Source organism: Diplodia seriata, assembly GCF_021436955.1.
Source record: "Diplodia seriata strain FDS-637 chromosome Unknown scaffold_3, whole genome shotgun sequence".
NCBI classification, from domain to species: domain Eukaryota; kingdom Fungi; phylum Ascomycota; class Dothideomycetes; order Botryosphaeriales; family Botryosphaeriaceae; genus Diplodia; species Diplodia seriata.
The window spans coordinates 129,337-147,163 of NW_027117310.1; the positions used below are offsets into that span (position 1 = coordinate 129,337).

Sequence of the window (17,827 nt, forward strand, 5' to 3'; positions counted from 1 at the left end):
TCGTCGACGATCAGAAACGCATGGCCGAGGCCCAACAAACGAGCGTACAGGGCTTTCCGCAGGAGTTTGACGCGACGAGAAAATCGGTCACCCCGCTCACACGCCGCCACGTATGCGCCATACATTTCGTCCGATACACGGGAAGTCTCACCAGAATTTCTTCGAAACTGGCGACAGAGGCTCGACAGCACGCTCTCCACAAACGCCGCTGCATCTTCACCATCGTTGCAGACATCGGCCACAACGAACACTGAGGCGACGGCGACGTCAGGCACTCTCTCAAATCGGTCCCTGAGGTAGTTGAAGGCCAATGCCGCTAGCGTAGTCTAGACACCGAATTAGCACGGCTTTTGCGCTTAATGGATAACTCCGCAGGATTGTGTCTTTTACCTTGCCCGAACCGGGCCCACCTACACATCGCAGGTGCCATGTTCGATCCTTCTTCACCCAACACTTGAACTCTTCGGAATCGAAATACCAACTGAGGGCCTTCTCGTAGAGGTCCAGGGGCAGCGCGGCCGTCTCGCTCAATGCGGCGTGCATCTTCAGAGTTTGCAAGTCTTGGGATGGGGTCTGATTTGCAAATTATCAGTGCTCGTGACACAGTCTATTAATAGACCAGGTACCAGGTGGTGAGTATATTAGGCCCCCAGATTCCCGTTTTAGGCAAGCGTTGTTCTTGCTTTTGCCCTTCCTTTGCGTCACAGTGGCGCGCCCACGGATAATATCCACATCCCGAGGCTGAAATCCGATTTGCATAGGAGAAAAAAGCGCAAAGGCACGAGCCTCCAACGATCAAGCCTTTATATGGGCGGCTTGGCGTAAGCAGAGCTTTGGCCTATGGATGGAGCTTTGGCCTACGGATGGAGCTTGGGGGCCGCTCCGCCCGCGTTTCCGCCCCCAAGTTCCCCATTCGCGCTAATTATGCGGAGACCACATGTTTACCCACTAGTTGGTGGAGGCTCAGCCTGGACTCGAATAGGTCGCAAACCCCGGTGTGGCGCTGTAGCCTTCATGTTGTGGGTATAGCGGACCGTCTCTCAGTCTTCTGATTGGTGCATCTCCAATTAAAGGCCATACCGCCACGACCCAACACCATTCTGCCGTGCAGCTGCACGATGGAGCCCCCAAAAGTCTTAGCTCTCAAGCCGCACGCCGGGGCACCCTCTGGCGCACCTACCTCAAGCCTCAACGTTAAAGGTTGCTTGCCCCCGATGGATAGCTTCGTCCAGTGCGCAACTGCAGCATCTCATATCCGACAGCCATGAGGTCACTTGCATCCGTCGCGGCCTTGCCGTGCCTCTTCCTCGGTGCTCTGGCGAAGCCGACACCTCGTCCGGCACCAGCGGAGATCCCCACCAACGATGATGCATCAGATGCCCAGTGGGATATGTGCGGTCGCATCGTTACTGCGGCGAATGGTCAGTCCAGCTCCACATCAAACCATATCACCTCCAGCTAATGCCACTCCAGAGGGCCAATACGTTTTCTACGCCCGCGACGCCATCCGTTGTCTGACCAGTGTCCCCTTCAATGCTGCTGTCGCCACACGGTTCATCGACTACTACAACACCACCATCCAGTTCCACAGCACATTAGCATATCTCAAGGACCCGCCGGAGGGCTACCAGCAGCCAGCTGTAGACGTCTTCGCAGGGCTGCAGCAGATCCAAACGAACATCGATAATGGAAAGTATAAGAACCAATATGCCTTCGAAGCGGAGATGCAGGCTCTTGTGTACTCGATGCACGACATGCACGTCGATCTCAACTCCGGAATCCTCGCCGCCTTCTCCTTTGCCAGCCCCTACTACATCACCTCTGCATCGGTCGATGGCAAGGCAGACCCGCAGATCTACCTCTGGGGTAAGTTCCCCACCAAATGACATGTAACATGCTCTGACAACCGGCCAGACGACATTTGGCAGCGGATACCGGGCGATCCCGAGCCTGGTGCAATTTCTACCATCAACGGACGGGATGTTATCGAGGTGCTGACCGAGTTCGCTGCACTCAACTCGCAAGGAACACTCGAGCCCCATGCGGATTGGAACCAACTCTTCTCCCATCCCGCGCAGGATATCCAGGGTACATTGAACGTTTTCAGCGGTGGCGCAACATTCTACCCTGGCGACGAGCTCGAGTTTGTGTTCAAAAACGGAAGCAACATCACCACCAACTGGATTGCCATTTACAACAGCGTCGACGATACAGGCCCGCTGACCACTGGTGGCGATTTCTACAACTACTTTGTTCTTGGCCAATACCCCCAGGCCTACTACGATGCGCTTGAGGCCGCACAGAATGCCACTTCGACCGACGACAGCACCTCGGATTCGAGCACGGACGACGCGTCTTCGGACGACACCACTTCGGACGACACTTCTTCGGACGACTCATCCACGGATTCATCCTGGAACTTCGACAGCTACGGAGCGTACCCCGATAACCCCGACATCGTCCAGCCGGACCTGTCCGTCGCGGGCGGCGGGGTGCTGACGGGCTACTTCTTCAACGAGACGTCGACGGCGGTGCTCAGCATCCCCAGCTTCGACCAGTACGGCGACAACATCGGGCTCTTCGACGAGACGGTCGGCTGGTTCGTCGACAACGCGACGGCGCGCAACCTCTCGCGCTGCGTCATCGACCTGCAGCAGAACTCGGGCGGGCTGACGCTGCTCGCCTTCATCACCTTCGCCTGGTTCTTCCCGCAGACGACGCCCTTCCACGGCAGCCGGCGCCGGTCCTTCGACCTCGCCAACTCGCTCGGCCAGTTCACGACCGACTTCTGGAGCTCGCTGCAGCCGGGCACCACCGACTACGACGACTGGTACGACAGCCTGGCTTCGGACGAGTGGGTCGTGACGGACCGGCTGAACGCCGACACGGGCGACAACTTCACGTCGTGGGCCGAATTCTACGGGCCGCGCACATACCACGGCGACGACTTCTCGCTGACGGAGCAGTACAACCTGTCCAGCCCCGTCTTCGCCGACACGGCCTTCAACGGCTGGTACCTCGACCCCGAGCACTGGGGCCAAGCCCCGTGGCGGCCAGACCAAATCGTGCTGGTAAGCATCAACAACAACCTCGAACCCAAGCCCAGCAGCTCACTGACATGCCCTCCCCTTTCCAGCTCACCGACGGCACCTGCTCCTCGACCTGCGCCCTCTTCGTCGAACTCATGACCAACCAAATCGGCGTCCGCACCATCGCCATGGGCGGGCGTCCGGGACCTGGCCCGATGCAAACCGCCAGCGGCAGCCGGGGCGCACTCTCCTACACAGCCAGCGACATCGACATCGACATTGACTGGGTGAACGGGCGGATGGACCTCAACGCCAACCCCAGCAACGAGTCCGCCTTCGCCAACCTCCGGCCCCTCCGCTCGCGCGACACGGGCATGTGGATCTCGTACGCGGGCCTCAACCTGCGCGACCAGATCCGCGAAGCCGACAGCACGCCGCTCCAGTTCAAGTACGAGGCCGCCAACTGCCGCCTCTACTACACGCTCGACAACGTGTGGAACATGTCCGCGCTCTGGCACGACGCGGCCTTCGCAGCCTTCTCCTCGTCCTCGTCCGCATGCGTCGCCAACAGCACCGGCTACGCCGCCACCAACGCCGTGTCTTCCTCCGCGCCGCCGCCCGCCCCCAACATCACGGTCCCCACCATCAACGACGCCTTCCTCTCCAACACCGCCGACTACGTTCTCGACGACGCCTCCTTCTCCGACGCCGGCAACCACCCGCTCCTCGCGGGCACGACGTCATCCCTCTCCTCCTCCTCGCTGCAGCTGTGCACGAGCGCCGGCAAGTGCCCCGCCGGCCTGACGGGGACGTGTCAGGACGTGGCGATCCAGTGCCCGGGCGCGAAGAAGGCGGTGACGCGCAGCGTGTGCATGACGCGGTGCTCGTCGGTCAACGGGGACGCCGACTGCGCGGCGCAGGGGACGGGGTGCACCGGGCTGGACTCGGGGAGGAAGGAGGGCCAGGTGGCGAGCACGAGTACGAGTGGGAGCGGTGGGGGGGCGTTGGCGAAGGGGTTTAATCGGAATGTCGGGAGGGGGTATTGTAAGCCGAAGATTACGCCGGTGAAGGGGGCGGGCGTGGTGAAGGCGTTGGCGTGTCCGAGGTGATGGGGGATAGTGGTGGTGATGGTGATGATGATGATACCTTTTCACGAATTGTAAATATTGGATGAACAGAGCGAGTGTTGGAACGTTTTTCGAATGCGAAGTAAAGAAAGAGAATATCAGCAGTTCCGTTCCTACAGGCCTCTTCCATCGTGCAACTTCTTCAGTACCTGCTCTTCAAAAGTGTCCACAGCTGCAGCGTGCCCGTCCATGCCTTCTCCCGAAAGACACTTGGAGACGGCATCTTCGTACGCAGTTCCAACGTAGAACTGCAACCTGGACACGTTCTTCTTTTCCAGAAACTTGGCACGAACCTTCCTGGCTCCTTCCCGGTCGCTAGGCAGAGGTTTCGCAAACTTCTGTTCAGCATCTTCCCACAGCCCCAGTTCGTACAGAACCACACCGAAAGAATAGACGTCGTGTTTGAAAGTGTGTGATGCTGTGGGCAGGAACTGTCGTTCTGGATGGCGGTAGATACTGTATTCTGCATCCTCTTGGGTGCGAGTCGTCGAGGTATCTCCAATGGGACGGGAGAAATCAAAGCCGCAAAGGAAAGGCCTGGAGAAGTCAATTTTCCCCGAATCTTCGTTCGGAAAGAACACGATGTTGCGGCTCGACACCCCTTGATGATACCAGTTTGCTCTGTGCCACTTGAGCAGTGCTATCCAGGGTGGCCAACAAACAAAGACAAACAAAGATGGGGTTCGATCTTTGGTTAATTGGTAGGCGGGGGGTCGGAATCTTTGGTTGATTGCGAATTCTTTGCAAATAAGCAAAGATCTTTGCCTATTTGCTTAGCATATATCACGGGCTACTATCGTGAGATTCTTATGGTGTTTTGCCCCGATTAGGAAATACCCCACCTGCCCCACCCTACCCCGCCCCCCCCCCCCCCCAGCACTAGCAGCACGAGCATAGGCACTCGAAACGCTTGCCAGATACACGGCATGCTAAGCAGTATGCTGAGCAGTATATATACCGATGGCCACGGCCATGGCCGGCCACGCCCACCCCCCCAAGCAATTAAACAAGCATTTCGCAAACAACCACGCCTCGCGATCTTTGGTTGATTGGTTTAGCTAGAACCACGATCTTTGTTTGGTTGATTGGTTAAAACAATCAAAGCTTTGCAAACATGCTTGTTTGTTGGCCACCCTGGTGCTATCCCCACAGTCTTCGCAATGAACAGCCGCTGCTCCAACGAAAGCCTGCCGCGGGGGTTCCTGATCTGATCCAGCAAGCTCTGTGGTTTGGCATCTGTTTGGCTTGGAGGTTCGAAATAGAGAGCGAATTGGTTCTTGCTTCGTTCCTCGATCCAATTCAGGCAGCGTAGCGTGAGAAAGCCGGAGCTGAGGCTCACCGAATCTCCAGGGACTTCCTTCGAGGCGTCGTCAAGTCGTGAGAAGAGGCTTTTCATCCGGTTGCACTGAATCTCCCTTCCATGATCATCCAAGTCCGTCCTGTACTTCTTGTACTCTACCAAGACCACTCTCTTGTTTCCATCCGTTACCATCATGAGGGCGCATGATGATTTCGATTCCGGTACCGGTACAATGGGGCCCTTTATGGCTGACACACGAAGATCCTCGTCGCGTTTGTCTGCTGTGAGGATAGATAGCATCCTCGCAATGCCGGTGTTCTGGAGAGTGTGATCATTGAGGGCTTGTGAGAGAAACATCTCGTCTTCCAGGAGGTCGGGGTTGAAAGATGCAATTCGTTCCAACACCTGCCTCAATGACATCCAAGAATATCTCAGGTCCTCTATCATCCTAGCATTTGGCTGCTGATAACCATGGTCGCTGGGCCACAGCCTGGACAAGTTGTAGAGTCGCGAAAGGAAGCCTTGCCATGAACCCCAGACACGTGCTTGAAGCTCATTTGGGGCAAATTGGAGCGACGCAGCACTCGATCCTCTCTCAAGCGGTCCTGAGATGTACTGCTTGGTGGCCTTGGCTGACTTACATATGTCGTTCACCTCGATGCCTGCAACACAGTCTGGATGTGCGGTAAGCCAGTCGAGCAACATCGAGGTGGAATTGTTATCGAAAGGACCGTATATGGACAAAGAGATATCCTTAAGTGAATCCGACTCTCGTTGTAGTGACGGATGATCTGAGTCCTTGTGGAAATGGTGAATTTCGACTGACTTGAGGTAGTCCCCCTCCATCGCGAGGTGCAAAGGTTGACTGTGGAGACTGTAACCGCTGTTTTGCTGGCAAAGGAACTTGTTTGCTCGGAGTACCGAAATGCTACTCCCCTCATCACGCAACTTCTCTGTCAGGTATTCAATCAAGATAGACGTGAAAGAGTGCCCGCTTCGAAGGGGAACCTTCGCGTTTGTGTCTGAATAGGAAGACATCCACAGTTCCACGTTTGGAGGCACGACGGACTCATTCGATGGTCCGCGGACCATCTCAAGCATGAGCTCGCTGTCATTCCGAGGGCTTCTCATGGCCTGAGCGGCGAAACAGCAGTCGATGATGAGGAGGACTCGTCCCTTGGCGTTTCCGAGACTTGGTTGGATCTCGTACCAGTCAATCCAGGGGGTTGCCCCCTTCTTGGCGTTTCTGCTCATATTAGCAAAGAATAACGTGGAAAGAAAGGGTCGCCTACGCAGTCCAGCGTGCTCGATCTTGATATTCTCCGTGTCCTCCATAATGGACAATGAGCACAGAATGGCGATCGTTGAGTCGGGCAACTTGCGCATCAATGGCCTTTTGCACGCTTTCCTTGCTCTTTTCTCTTGGAATCTTATGCCACTCTACAGAAGAATAGTTGAAGCCTTTGAAAAGCTTCTCGAGACGGCTTGCTTCATCTGTAAAGTCCCCAGTAGCGTCATCGCTCCACGTGAGCAGTAGGACTGAGGACAGTGATTTCCGATTCCGAAAAGATCGATTAGATCGTTCGAGTTCCTCGTTCAAGATTTCTGTCAGTGTATGCATGTCTTCTATTGTGCCACTCGTTTTTTGGAGGGAGGAGAAGGAAGAAAAGAGAAAGGCAATTCTGTTGTGAGGTGAGAGGGAGTTCACCCCATGCTCTCGTATTGTAGCTTTGGAGAAGTCGATGGGATCAACGATGCACGAGACTCAACCCCGCCTGCACACGTCATAGCCTCTTCAATCAGAAGGGGCGTCAGGGTACGATGGCGTATGTCAGGGAAGTCCGCCAATAGATAAAGGCTGCCTACGTCCGCATTGTTCCCGGTGAATGGACATGACGTATGTGTTCAATCCATGTGGATGCATACTGCAGAATTATTATTGGACCGCATTTTTCATTGGATTGAGCAGAGCCATATGACGAGAAGAAGCGAAAGGCCAGCGTGTTCAGGCTTCAACGCCTCGGGCAGCCTTGCGGCTTACGTTCCACAAGGCTATGAATGTGGCGTTCGGCAGCACAGCTGAACGGGTTTATGCCTTGTTGTAGTAAAGCGCTAGTACTTTCCTGAATATGCCTGCAGAATATCCGTATTCTCGCTACTGTAGCCACCAGGGAGCACTGCCGCGAACCCCATCCCTCCAGCGACACTTGAGCTGAACTGTTCTCGCCATCTGTTCCCTGCTCCATTCCCAACCTCGACTTCCTTACACCTCTGAACTACTGTTTTCAATGTCAAGGTCATGCAGTAAATACCCCAGCTGCAATGAGTAGCGGCAACGCAGAAAGCTCGTTTAGTGTTTCCATTCGGCGCTCAAACCTCCCGTCCGGCAGCCATGCCACAACCGCTCAATCGCAGCGAAGTGAAACGGACGAAGTTCCAGGAAACGCATTGCTTCGACTCCTCCAATTGCTCGGAAAACATGGAATTCGCCACCTTTCCGTTTCAGCTACCGAAGGCTGGGGCCGTGGACAAAGCCTGGGGAAAGGCGCATCGTTCTCTGTAGAAGAGTTCCAGCTACCCTCCATGTCACTCCAGTCGTTCCTACAGTATCGCGAAATCAAGAGGGACAGTGCATTTGTGACCTACACCAACGAAAGGTGGACCCCAGACATTGATGTTGCCTCCAAACGTCAGGTGGACAGAAGTTACGATGAGTTGGCTCGAGAAATCCGTGTGCTCTGTCATCGACCCCTCAAAGATTTCGTGGTCCGTCTCGCCGGAATAGCATGGGTACCTGTTCAGACAGTCGAGTCCACCACAGACGAATCAGCTGATGGATCCATGGACGAGAAGCCGACCATAATTCTTGAAAAGGCTGGCCATGGCTCTCTCAAAAGCTTTATGGCAACTCGTTCCGAACAGACGCGGCTATCACTGGATGCGAAGGCCAGGATTTGCATCAAAGTTTTGTGCTCGATTGCAGTAAGTGAATGGTACGCCGCACAACATCTCACTGCTGACCGCGGTAGGCACTGCATAGTTGCAACATTATACATTGTGACATCAAGAGCGACAATGTACTTGTTTATCCACCGGAGGCTCCGTTTGACGACAGATGGGGTGCTAAGCTTAGCGATTTCGGCAATGTTTTGTTGAACATCGACGACCATGATCCTGAAAGGCACATGGATGATGATCTGCAACCATATGGCACTCGGAGCTATCAGGCCCCCGAAGTTGAGCTACCGGGTCGTTACGGACCTGCCATTGTGCGGCACGCGAGGTCTATTGACATCTGGTCTTGGGGCATGCTACTCTGGGAGGTGATTTCGGACGGTTCCCGTCTTGGACATGGCCCAACCGACGCAGATGAAGTTCTCTCAATCCTGGACCACCAAGACGCTGCAACCTTGGCCAACACGGCAATTGAACGTTGTCGGGATAAAGTCCAGTCCAGTGATGACTTTTCACTGCAAAGAGCAGTTCTTGCCGCACTCGAATCCGCTCTTACTATCGATCCTGGAAAAAGACCGTCCGCAGATGGTATTCTACAGCTCTTCAGTGACGGTCTACGTGAGGCAAGGTTGGTCCATGGTATCACGCCATATCAATAAGCCTGCTGACTTGAATTACCCTAGCCGGTATGTTGCCATTACCGGAGACGAAGCAAAATTGGAAGGGGACATTCCACCATTCAATGTGAGTCATGGCAACCTAAAAGAATTAACTAAGGCTTATCTATTGCAGCTTGTCGATCACTATTATGACATCAAAGCCTTCCAGGTGCTACCTCGTCAGATTTTCGAAGCTCTCGAACGAGAGACCAGGAATCGGAATAACCAAATTGCCAATCATGCGAGGCTACAACTGGGTCTCTGCTACGCAACTGGATTCGGTACCACGGAAAATTATGAAGAAGCTGTCCGCACCATACACCAGGCAGCGCGAGAAGGACTTTTAACGGCTCAAGCGATAGGTCATCGCGTTGCTGAAGCGCTCGGTGTCACCCTCAACGTCGACCATCAGAGAGAGACATTTGAGTGGCTTCGCAATGCAGCAAGACATGGCTTGAGGCCGGCAGTCGTTGACTGGCCGGAGAGGCCGTGGAAGAATACCATGAACCAGCTATGCGACGCTCTTGGCAAAGAAAGGTCCTGCGATGGTATCATCTCATCGTCTGGGGATGAAACGCGTTCCGTTGGTTTTGCTGGAGATACCATGCTTCATTGGTGTGCTCTCCTACCTGGCAGCCTCGGGGTTAAGGTTGCCCAAGTGCTTCTACGAGAGAATGCCGACACCAAAGCTGCTACTACAGACATGTGCATCTTGAACCGGATTGAGGACGACACCCATTTCGAAAACTCAATGTCGTCCGGTACAACCCCCATCGATTGGGCAATCATGGAAGACAACGTGGACGTGCTGCAAGTCTTAGTGACAAAGGAAACCTTCCAACAATATGCCGGCCACCGTCGTGCGGGCATGCCTCTTCATCGCGCTGCGGAATACCAAAGTTACAAATGCCTGAAGTATCTCTGTCAGATAGCAGAAGCGGCAGATCTGGAGTCATTCGACCTCAACGGTCACAGCCCCTTATTTTACGCCATTCGACCGGACATTTTACACCGCAGCCTCCGATTCTCGGGCACTGAACACGGTGGAGAAACCACAAATCAGGCAGGAAGTCCACAAAATGAGCCAAAGGCCCCTCCTTTTGTCCTCAAAGAGATAGAGATCATCAAGCTTCTGGGTTTTGGTGAGAGAACTCGGCTGGACAAGCAATCCGAGTTCGATCATTTCGATCTGGCATCGGCTGGAGCGCACCCTTCGCTTCTCAAATACCTCCTTGAAGCGACACCAGAAGAGACAAGAAGGGACAGAAGACGGGCAAAGAATGACTGGGACCCACTTGCTTCTATCGTTGCCCAAGGCAATTTGCCTGCATTTCACGTTCTGTTGGCTTCTGGATGGAACTTCAACAAAACATTTGCGGGAAAGAAGCTGGAAATACATGCCCTTCATGTATGTGCGCTCTACAAGAAACCGACGACCATGCAGATGGCAGAAGAGCTGGTCCGGAGGGATCCAAAATCAATCAAATACCATACTCAACATCTGGGGCCAACTCCTTTGCATTACGCCTCCTTGACTGGATATACGGAAATGATGGAATTCCTGATTGGTCGGGGTGCGGATCTAGTGGCTGCACAGATAACGCCGCTCGGGATGGCCATTGCTTATCGATCGATCGTAGGGGTGAAGCGTCTTTGCCTTTGGTACCAGGAACGAAACATTCCTCTCATTGCGGTGTTTGGGTACTCCGGCCTTCCTCACCCGCTCATGCCGTTTAATGGACCGCGCATACCAATATATCGCAACGTCTTGGCCACGACTTTTCTGTTATCACCGGGCTCCTTGTCACGACGTACGAATATCGACCGGGCAAGGCTCAAATATCGAGGACCACACAACGTATCGTTCGGAACCTGCAACGACTCATTTGACGAGACGTCTTTGGAAGTATTGAAGGCTCTTCTACCGCTCACGCAGCCCAAAACCCAATGGAGATCTCTGAAGACATGGTACTACAGATTTGCGGTATCAAGGGCTTTCTCGTCTGACGAACCGGACCTGCCAATCTATCGTCTAATTACGTGGCCGATAAGCGTTGCTTTGGACCTTCTCTACCTGCTGACATTCCCTGGACATGATCTCGACAGCGGCATCGAATGGGCTGTCCGCATGGGAAACTTGAAAGCCATCAGATCCATACTCCGACACCCCGATGAATGGGAGCAACACTCGGAAGATATGCCTCCCACATCTCACCGAGAGGGATTCCGTCCCGATCTGAGAGAACTCGCAGTACTTGCGCAGATTCAGCTGCACACGGTTCCCGGAGGACACGTCGCCCCGGATAAGGATATCCGCGAGATCGCAAAACACATCAGAGAGCTGGAGGACCTTGATTTCCGCACCCGCCAAAGAGCCCGAGAAAGGTTTGGCAGCACCAACAAGGCTTGGTGGAAACCCGGCTTTGCCCGGATCCTATGGAAATGCTACTACTCCGCGTATGGGAGCAAAGAGCACATAGAGTTCCAGCGCTACCTTGAATGGCTCCATTGTCATAATTGGATCACATGCGTCCATGTTCTCGAGTTCCAGTCATTGTTCCAACCACGAATCTCAGTCTTTGTACTCTTCTACACCATCATCTGGGCAATACTTGGACAGTTACTTGCGCACCTGGCTACGGTGAATGGCGATCCGGCCACACGACTTGGTGGATCTCGAATTGTCTGTTTGATCTTAGTCATCATATCTGTGAGTTGTTCACCCACTCGTATCAGTGATACGTACTAAATTTCTCCAGCTTCACATAACAGCAATCTGGCCAATAATCTTTCGAGTAGCATCGGTGGTATATGATTCGCGGCCCGTTCGCTCTCCTCGCTTTGGGCCGCGGCATTTATGGATCCAAATGGGGATTCTACTGGTGCTTATTGCTATCGGTATTGTCGGGGCTGTTCTCGTTGACCCAGCAAGACCACTCCTGGTCAGTTGGCATGGAGTTGATCGCACATTCAACTCGACATCCCGGACCTGGGCGGCGACTCCTTCTTCAGACTGGCTTGGAATATCGCCAATGGATCAGGACAGTTTGATCCGAAATGTGGAATATCTTGAATATCGCCTCCTCCTCTGGTTCATTGCTGTCCCTTTGTGAGTAACGTTTACTAATCTTTCCATTTTGGATGGGTCGCTGACATTTCCCGTTAGAGTTGTCCCTTGTCTCTTTCTTCTTGAGCTTATCCTCTCCTACGCTCCTCTTTTTTGGGGCAGACGACCGGGAAGGATTGACCATGATGCATACAACGATGGACCGCGGAACAGGATTGTGTTCAGTCGGTGGTCTTCGTTTGCATTTTGATTGTTGGAATATACACACACTGTGAGGCTATACTTTCAGAACAAACGAAAGCGCGGTGCCCCAGAGTCTGACCCTTCAATCGTCTTCGTCGACGAACTTGCACTTTCTATTAATCAATGACATCATTTCCCGCCACAAACACTACAAGTACCGTCGCATATCTGGGGTCATCAAATCAGCATGCAGTCAATCCGGTGGGCTTGTAAAAGGGAAGGGCTACATACGTGGCTCCTGCTGTGAACAGCTCGCGTGTGCTTGCGTTGGTCAATCGCGACATCATGGCTATGAACAAAGCGGAGGAAGCAATGACTGTGAACATGCGAATGCGGCTGCTGGAGAGAGATTTGACCACGAGAACGGGGCAGAAGAGAATGAGAACGATGATGCATGCCACCAAACATTGACTAGCGCGTCTGAAAGGAGTGCCTTGGAATATATGGACTTGAGGGTCTCTTGAAACACGGCAGCTTTTTGTCTAAATCTCAGTGTAAGCACCCGAACTTGCTTAGAAATTGAGGGAAGGCGGCCACATGAGGAGATGTATGTGTGAGCCAAAGCTTACCTGGCGGAAGGCTTGGCTGACCCTTGCTCCGACTCGGACAAGACAGTTCTCCAATGATGAGAGGGTCTCGTCTGGAAGGGCATTGACCCTCATCAGGTCGTGCGAGTGACCCATGAACGTCACCTCTTTTCTCGATATACCGCCAGTTCCATTCAACCAGCGGCGAAGACTTGTGATGTCGCACTCCTTGGCTGGGCTCGCTTCCAGAGCACCGCGACAGCGTGAAAGGAATTCATCTAACACGTCAACTCGGACGTCATACCGATAAACTTTGGCGTTGCTACTCACCGTAGTCTGCCAGAGCACCGTCAATCTGGGACAAAGTTGATTGTCTCGCCGCATTGCTGTCTTTTCTGAGGCTTCCCAGAAATATTGGTTTGGTCTCTTCACGGTCGCTCTGTTCCAATTGAGCCTCGAGAAGGGAGAGACGGTCCTGCTTCTGAAGGAGTAGACGGGTTCGGAGGGACATGAATCGGCGACACAAGATGAAAGGCCAATGCGAAGCCATGAGACGAGAGAACTGAGGATATCCTTTTGGAAAATCTTCAACTGTACTGAGCGTCAACCATCAGTCCATTTCGACATCTTGATTCAACTACTTACTTAGAAGCTGAGCATCGTCATTCCGTGAGAGGTTCTCGGAAAATCTGGCCCGCAGCGTCTGCCATCCTTTAGACGCTTTTTGGCGGATGTCTGTGGATTCTCTGTCAATGACCACCTCTGATGAGGAGACGCCGTCGGAAAACTCTACCAAACAAACCATGGAAGCGTTCAATTATTGCCATTGCCGTCATTCCATTGAGGATCATGAATGACAAGTCACAAGTTTCATGCAGTACGAGATTACAGGAGCCATAAGTCCAAGCATTTGAAACGCATACGCTCAGCATAAGTAGTTTCCGGGGAAAACGCGCATTTCATGAGGCTTGAACTCGCTTCCGAATGATGAAAATACAGGACGTAAAGCAGTGGTGGAGGCTCACCCGCCTCACAAACAGCTACCGCAGTCTGCAGACAATCGGCAGATTGACTGCGTATACGAGGATTTTTTAATTTCTTCGGTTGACCGGAGCCAGTCACTATTGATCACGGAGAAGGCTGAATAGGCGTCAACAAGCCCGGAACGAATGATGCTTTCACATCTGGCGAGGCTGAAAAGAATCCGAAATTCGTGGCCCGGACAGGCTGACACCGCCCCACTATGGCTGCGCCAGAACATCTGACCGGCCAACCACCACGCTCATGGCTGACTGACATGTACAGGGCGTCAAGGCGAGCTCAGGGCGTGCTTCAGCCTCGCATGCGATGGTTTCACAACGCGGCGCTTGAGAAAGGACGAGGCGTCCAATCGTGATGAAGTTACATTGGCGACGTGGACAAATACAGTTGAGCAAAATATTCCGGTGTGGCAGTGGCTCATTAGGCAGCAGCGCTCATGCGATCTGACGTACACAGAGTCGAATGCGATATAACCTTGGATGGACCGAGCCTTGTAAAAATCCAACCTTACAGCCGTAACCTCAGCCGAAGTCCCACCCCCCAATAAACAGACATGTCGTCAAGTACTAAGTAAGACCACCAAATGTTCAAGAGTCAGTGATATCAAACTAAAATAGAAATCTTCTTTGAGGGACACGGCAAGAATCGAGGAGATTCCCGAAGATCATAGAGCAACGATTGCCAGCTATTCTCAGGTAGTACATCCTTTTACGTTCTCGTGACCTTCCGCTAAATTGAAGAAGGGGCCAAGATACCATGTGGAAGATAAAGTCTGGTTATCTTCGGAGGACTCGAACGCGTTGGAAGGGCCCTATCTCATTCAGACTGTGATACATGGAGCGAAGAAGTACACCTTGTGCGACGAGGACTACAACCCAGTTCAGAACGGCGCCGAGATCGACGAGGGGAGGCTGTCACCGGTCGCCGGATAAGGTCGCGAACCGGTTTGTGACGATGGAATAAAGGACCATATAGAATTGGAGAGACTGACGGAGAGAAAGTTCAGGAGATTTCAGAACCAAGCCGATCGGACATATTTTGGTCGGAATGCATTTGACATCTACCTCATGACTTGGTGGCTGAGAAGTCAGCTCCTCCACTCGTATGGCAAATCTTTAATCAAATCCCCGCAACAAATTTCACCCGCAGCCTGCAACGCAAGCCACCACCACCACCACCACCACCACCACCCCACCGGCACCACAATCAACCGACGAAGCCAACGTCGGGAAAGCGACCGGGACGCGCATGCATGCACACTCGGACGTCCGGTCGTCATCACGACAACCGGCAGAAATTTGAACCGACGGGTGCTTCCACCCCCCACCCAAGGACCTAGATGCCGTACCTGGTTACCGTATACGACGACCAGGACTAGGACCAGGACCAGGTTCAATTCAGATCCAGGTCCGGGTCGCTGTCCTAGGCGCCCCGGAAAGTAGGTAGTAGGTAGTTGCGTCGGTGCCAAGGTACCCAGCTACGTAGAAGATAGACAGGGGGGGCGGGGGTGCACGCAAAGTCGTTGCCGCCGCCGCTGCCGCCGCCGCCGCCGTCTATTCCTTTTCCTTTCTACCTCGGATGATGAAACAAACTCGTCGAAACCCCGAGCAAAAAGGCAAAACCGAGCTCCTAGGTGGTAACAAGAAATGCGAGCACGAATTCAAGGAAAAAAAAAAAAAAAAACGGAAGTAGCATTTCTGTACGGATAGGGCGGAAGCAGTAAATTTTATATCCAACAATAGAACGAAAGAACCACAGTACGGCCACGCTACGCTACCTACTGCTGATTCTCACGGGGATTCATGTGTTTCGACCAATTAAACAGTCTTTGCGTATCTGTACTGTCTTCCCCCGATCCCGCTGCGAAAGGAAAAAACAAACAAAAACACACGCTCAATGATTCGCAACGCAAGGGGGGGTAGTCAATCGGCAGTAGTACCGCCTTATACACGGAGCCAAGCCAAAAATCAAGAGGGGGAAAAAAATGATTAAACAGAGACAGACAGGCTCTAAAAAGAAAAACAGCCCGGAGGCGTTGTTATCGTCATCTCCTGGTCATCAACATTCTCGTGCTCTCCAACCCTCACGTTCCATCTGATCCGCGACTACCCTCCCCTCGCCCGCCCGAGGTCGACTCGGGCAGTTTGGAAACTGATCCATCGTGCAGTCAACACTACTTACATCGGAGACACACCCTTTGCCATTCCGTTTGCGTTTTTGTCTGGCCGGGCCAACACCGAAAGCCGAGACAAAAGGCAAAGCAGCGGCTCGGAGTTGGCACAAGCTCCAACGCTATTACCGCGGGGCCGGCAGCCACACCGCCCGCCCCGTCGTTGCCGCTCTCCCGTGCCGCTTACTTGGTAACGAACCCGAGGTAGTCGGCCACGATCAGCGTTACCATCCTGTCGTGTCGGAAGGATTCCGTCAGCCCGCCAAGTCCCAGTTACCGAGTTACCGAAACGGATGTCCGACACAAAAACGGAAAGTACTGAAGAGGGGGAAAAGGAGATGGACTTACGCGTGGGGCGCAATGCGCACGTAGTAGGTACCGAAGCCGCGGTAGAACCTCAGCAGGCCCTCGTCACGGGCGACCTTCTTGAAGCAGTCGGCCATGCCGCGGTAAGGAAGGGATCCATCGGGCGCTCTGGTCTGCTTCTGCAGGCGCGTCTTGACGAAGTCGAAGGGCAAGCTGAAGAAGGAAGCGAAGAAGCCAGCGATGGCCGAAGCAGTCAGCGTCTGCGTGCGAGACGAGAGGCTGGTGTCCTTGAGCTGGTTCTTGGCCTCGGAGAAGAAGGCGAGCTGGCCGAAGTTGAGCGCCATGGCGCGTGCCACCGTCGGGAAGCAGCCGGCCCACAGCGCAGTGACGCCCTCGTTCTTGGAGATGCGCGCAAGTGCGTCGATGACCGATCTGTAGTGTGCCCGCTCCGCTGGCGGCTTGAGGCCATCACTTTGCATGCGAATGAGGGCCAGGTCGGCGGGATTGCCGACCACAGCTGCCAAACCACCAGCAGTCAGACCGGCGCCTGCGCGCTCAGCGAAGCTGACCTTGTTGCCACTGCTTTCCGCCCTTGCTGAAAGGGACTTCATGAAGGTGTCGAAGAAACCGAGACGCGCGGTCGTGTATACAGCCTGGCGGAGGAGACCTGCCGAGAGGCCGGTGTAGAGGTCGAGCACCTTGCCCGCTGCTATGACGTCCCTGGTGACGGAGAGGGGTGTAGGCTTCGGACCAGTCTTCACACCCTCACCAGCCAACTGCAGGCGGACCTTGATCATGTCGACTGGCTGGATGACGGTGGTCGCGGTCATGCCGGCAAGTCCGCCATTGATGAAGGGTAGAGCGGCGCGCATGGCCGGGGTGTGAAGGAAGTCATTGGTCACCTTGGAGGGGTTCTCGGCGGCGCTCTTCATGGCGTTGGAGCTTTCGGAGGCGGCTTCCTTTGCGCTGTTCATGGCGGCGGAGGTCTGGCGCTTTGCGGCTTCGAGCAAGGAGGAGCTGGACGACATGGTGGGCGGAGAGGAGTGGAGTGGAGCGGGTAGAAATAGCTGGCAGGCGGGTTGAACGATCAACCGGCCAAAAGTAGGATGCAAGCGAGGTAGTCGGTAGTGTTATGCTGTCAAGACTTTACCGACGTCTCGGACCGGAGGAGTAAGCTGGCTCTGCTAAGGGGAGATCAGCACGGCAGCTGAAGTAGGGACGGACTGGTCTGAGCAGTAGCGCGGGTTGAGCTTGGGTAAGCAGGCATGTGGACGCAGGGACAGTGTTGGGATTTAAGCAGCTTCGCCCGTGTCGGGTAGCGCCGCGGGATGCGTAGGCTTCCGCTCATAATTGCGACAGACAGATGCAAGACGATGGCAGCTCCGAGTCCACCCGTCAAGTGC

At 54.0% G+C, this 17,827-nt stretch overlaps 3 protein-coding genes across 3 annotated transcripts; 1 reads left to right on the forward strand and 2 right to left on the reverse strand.

The window, feature by feature from the left end:
• Positions 1–1,264: 1,264 nt before the first annotated feature.
• On the forward strand, positions 1,265–3,833 carry SLS55_002793 (uncharacterized protein; the record flags this gene model as incomplete). Its single annotated transcript, XM_066774273.1, has 6 exons — positions 1,265–1,421; positions 1,474–1,866; positions 1,915–3,071; positions 3,137–3,227; positions 3,288–3,579; positions 3,797–3,833. 6 exons carry the CDS (start codon positions 1,265–1,267, stop codon positions 3,831–3,833), a joined length of 2,127 nt encoding a protein of 708 aa, XP_066634392.1.
• Positions 3,834–4,269: 436 nt separating this feature from the next.
• SLS55_002794 (uncharacterized protein) lies at positions 4,270–6,710 on the reverse strand (the record flags this gene model as incomplete). The annotated part of the gene is made up of 2 exons (XM_066774274.1): positions 4,270–4,693; positions 5,563–6,710. The coding sequence occupies 2 exons, from the start codon at positions 6,708–6,710 to the stop codon at positions 4,270–4,272; spliced, it is 1,572 nt and encodes a 523-aa protein (XP_066634393.1).
• Positions 6,711–16,301: 9,591 nt separating this feature from the next.
• MIC33 (putative mitochondrial 2-oxoglutarate/malate carrier protein) lies at positions 16,302–17,452 on the reverse strand (the record flags this gene model as incomplete). The annotated part of the gene is made up of 2 exons (XM_066774275.1): positions 16,302–16,350; positions 16,467–17,452. 2 exons carry the CDS (start codon positions 17,450–17,452, stop codon positions 16,302–16,304), a joined length of 1,035 nt encoding a protein of 344 aa, XP_066634394.1.
• Between the last annotated feature and the right edge of the window lie 375 nt (positions 17,453–17,827).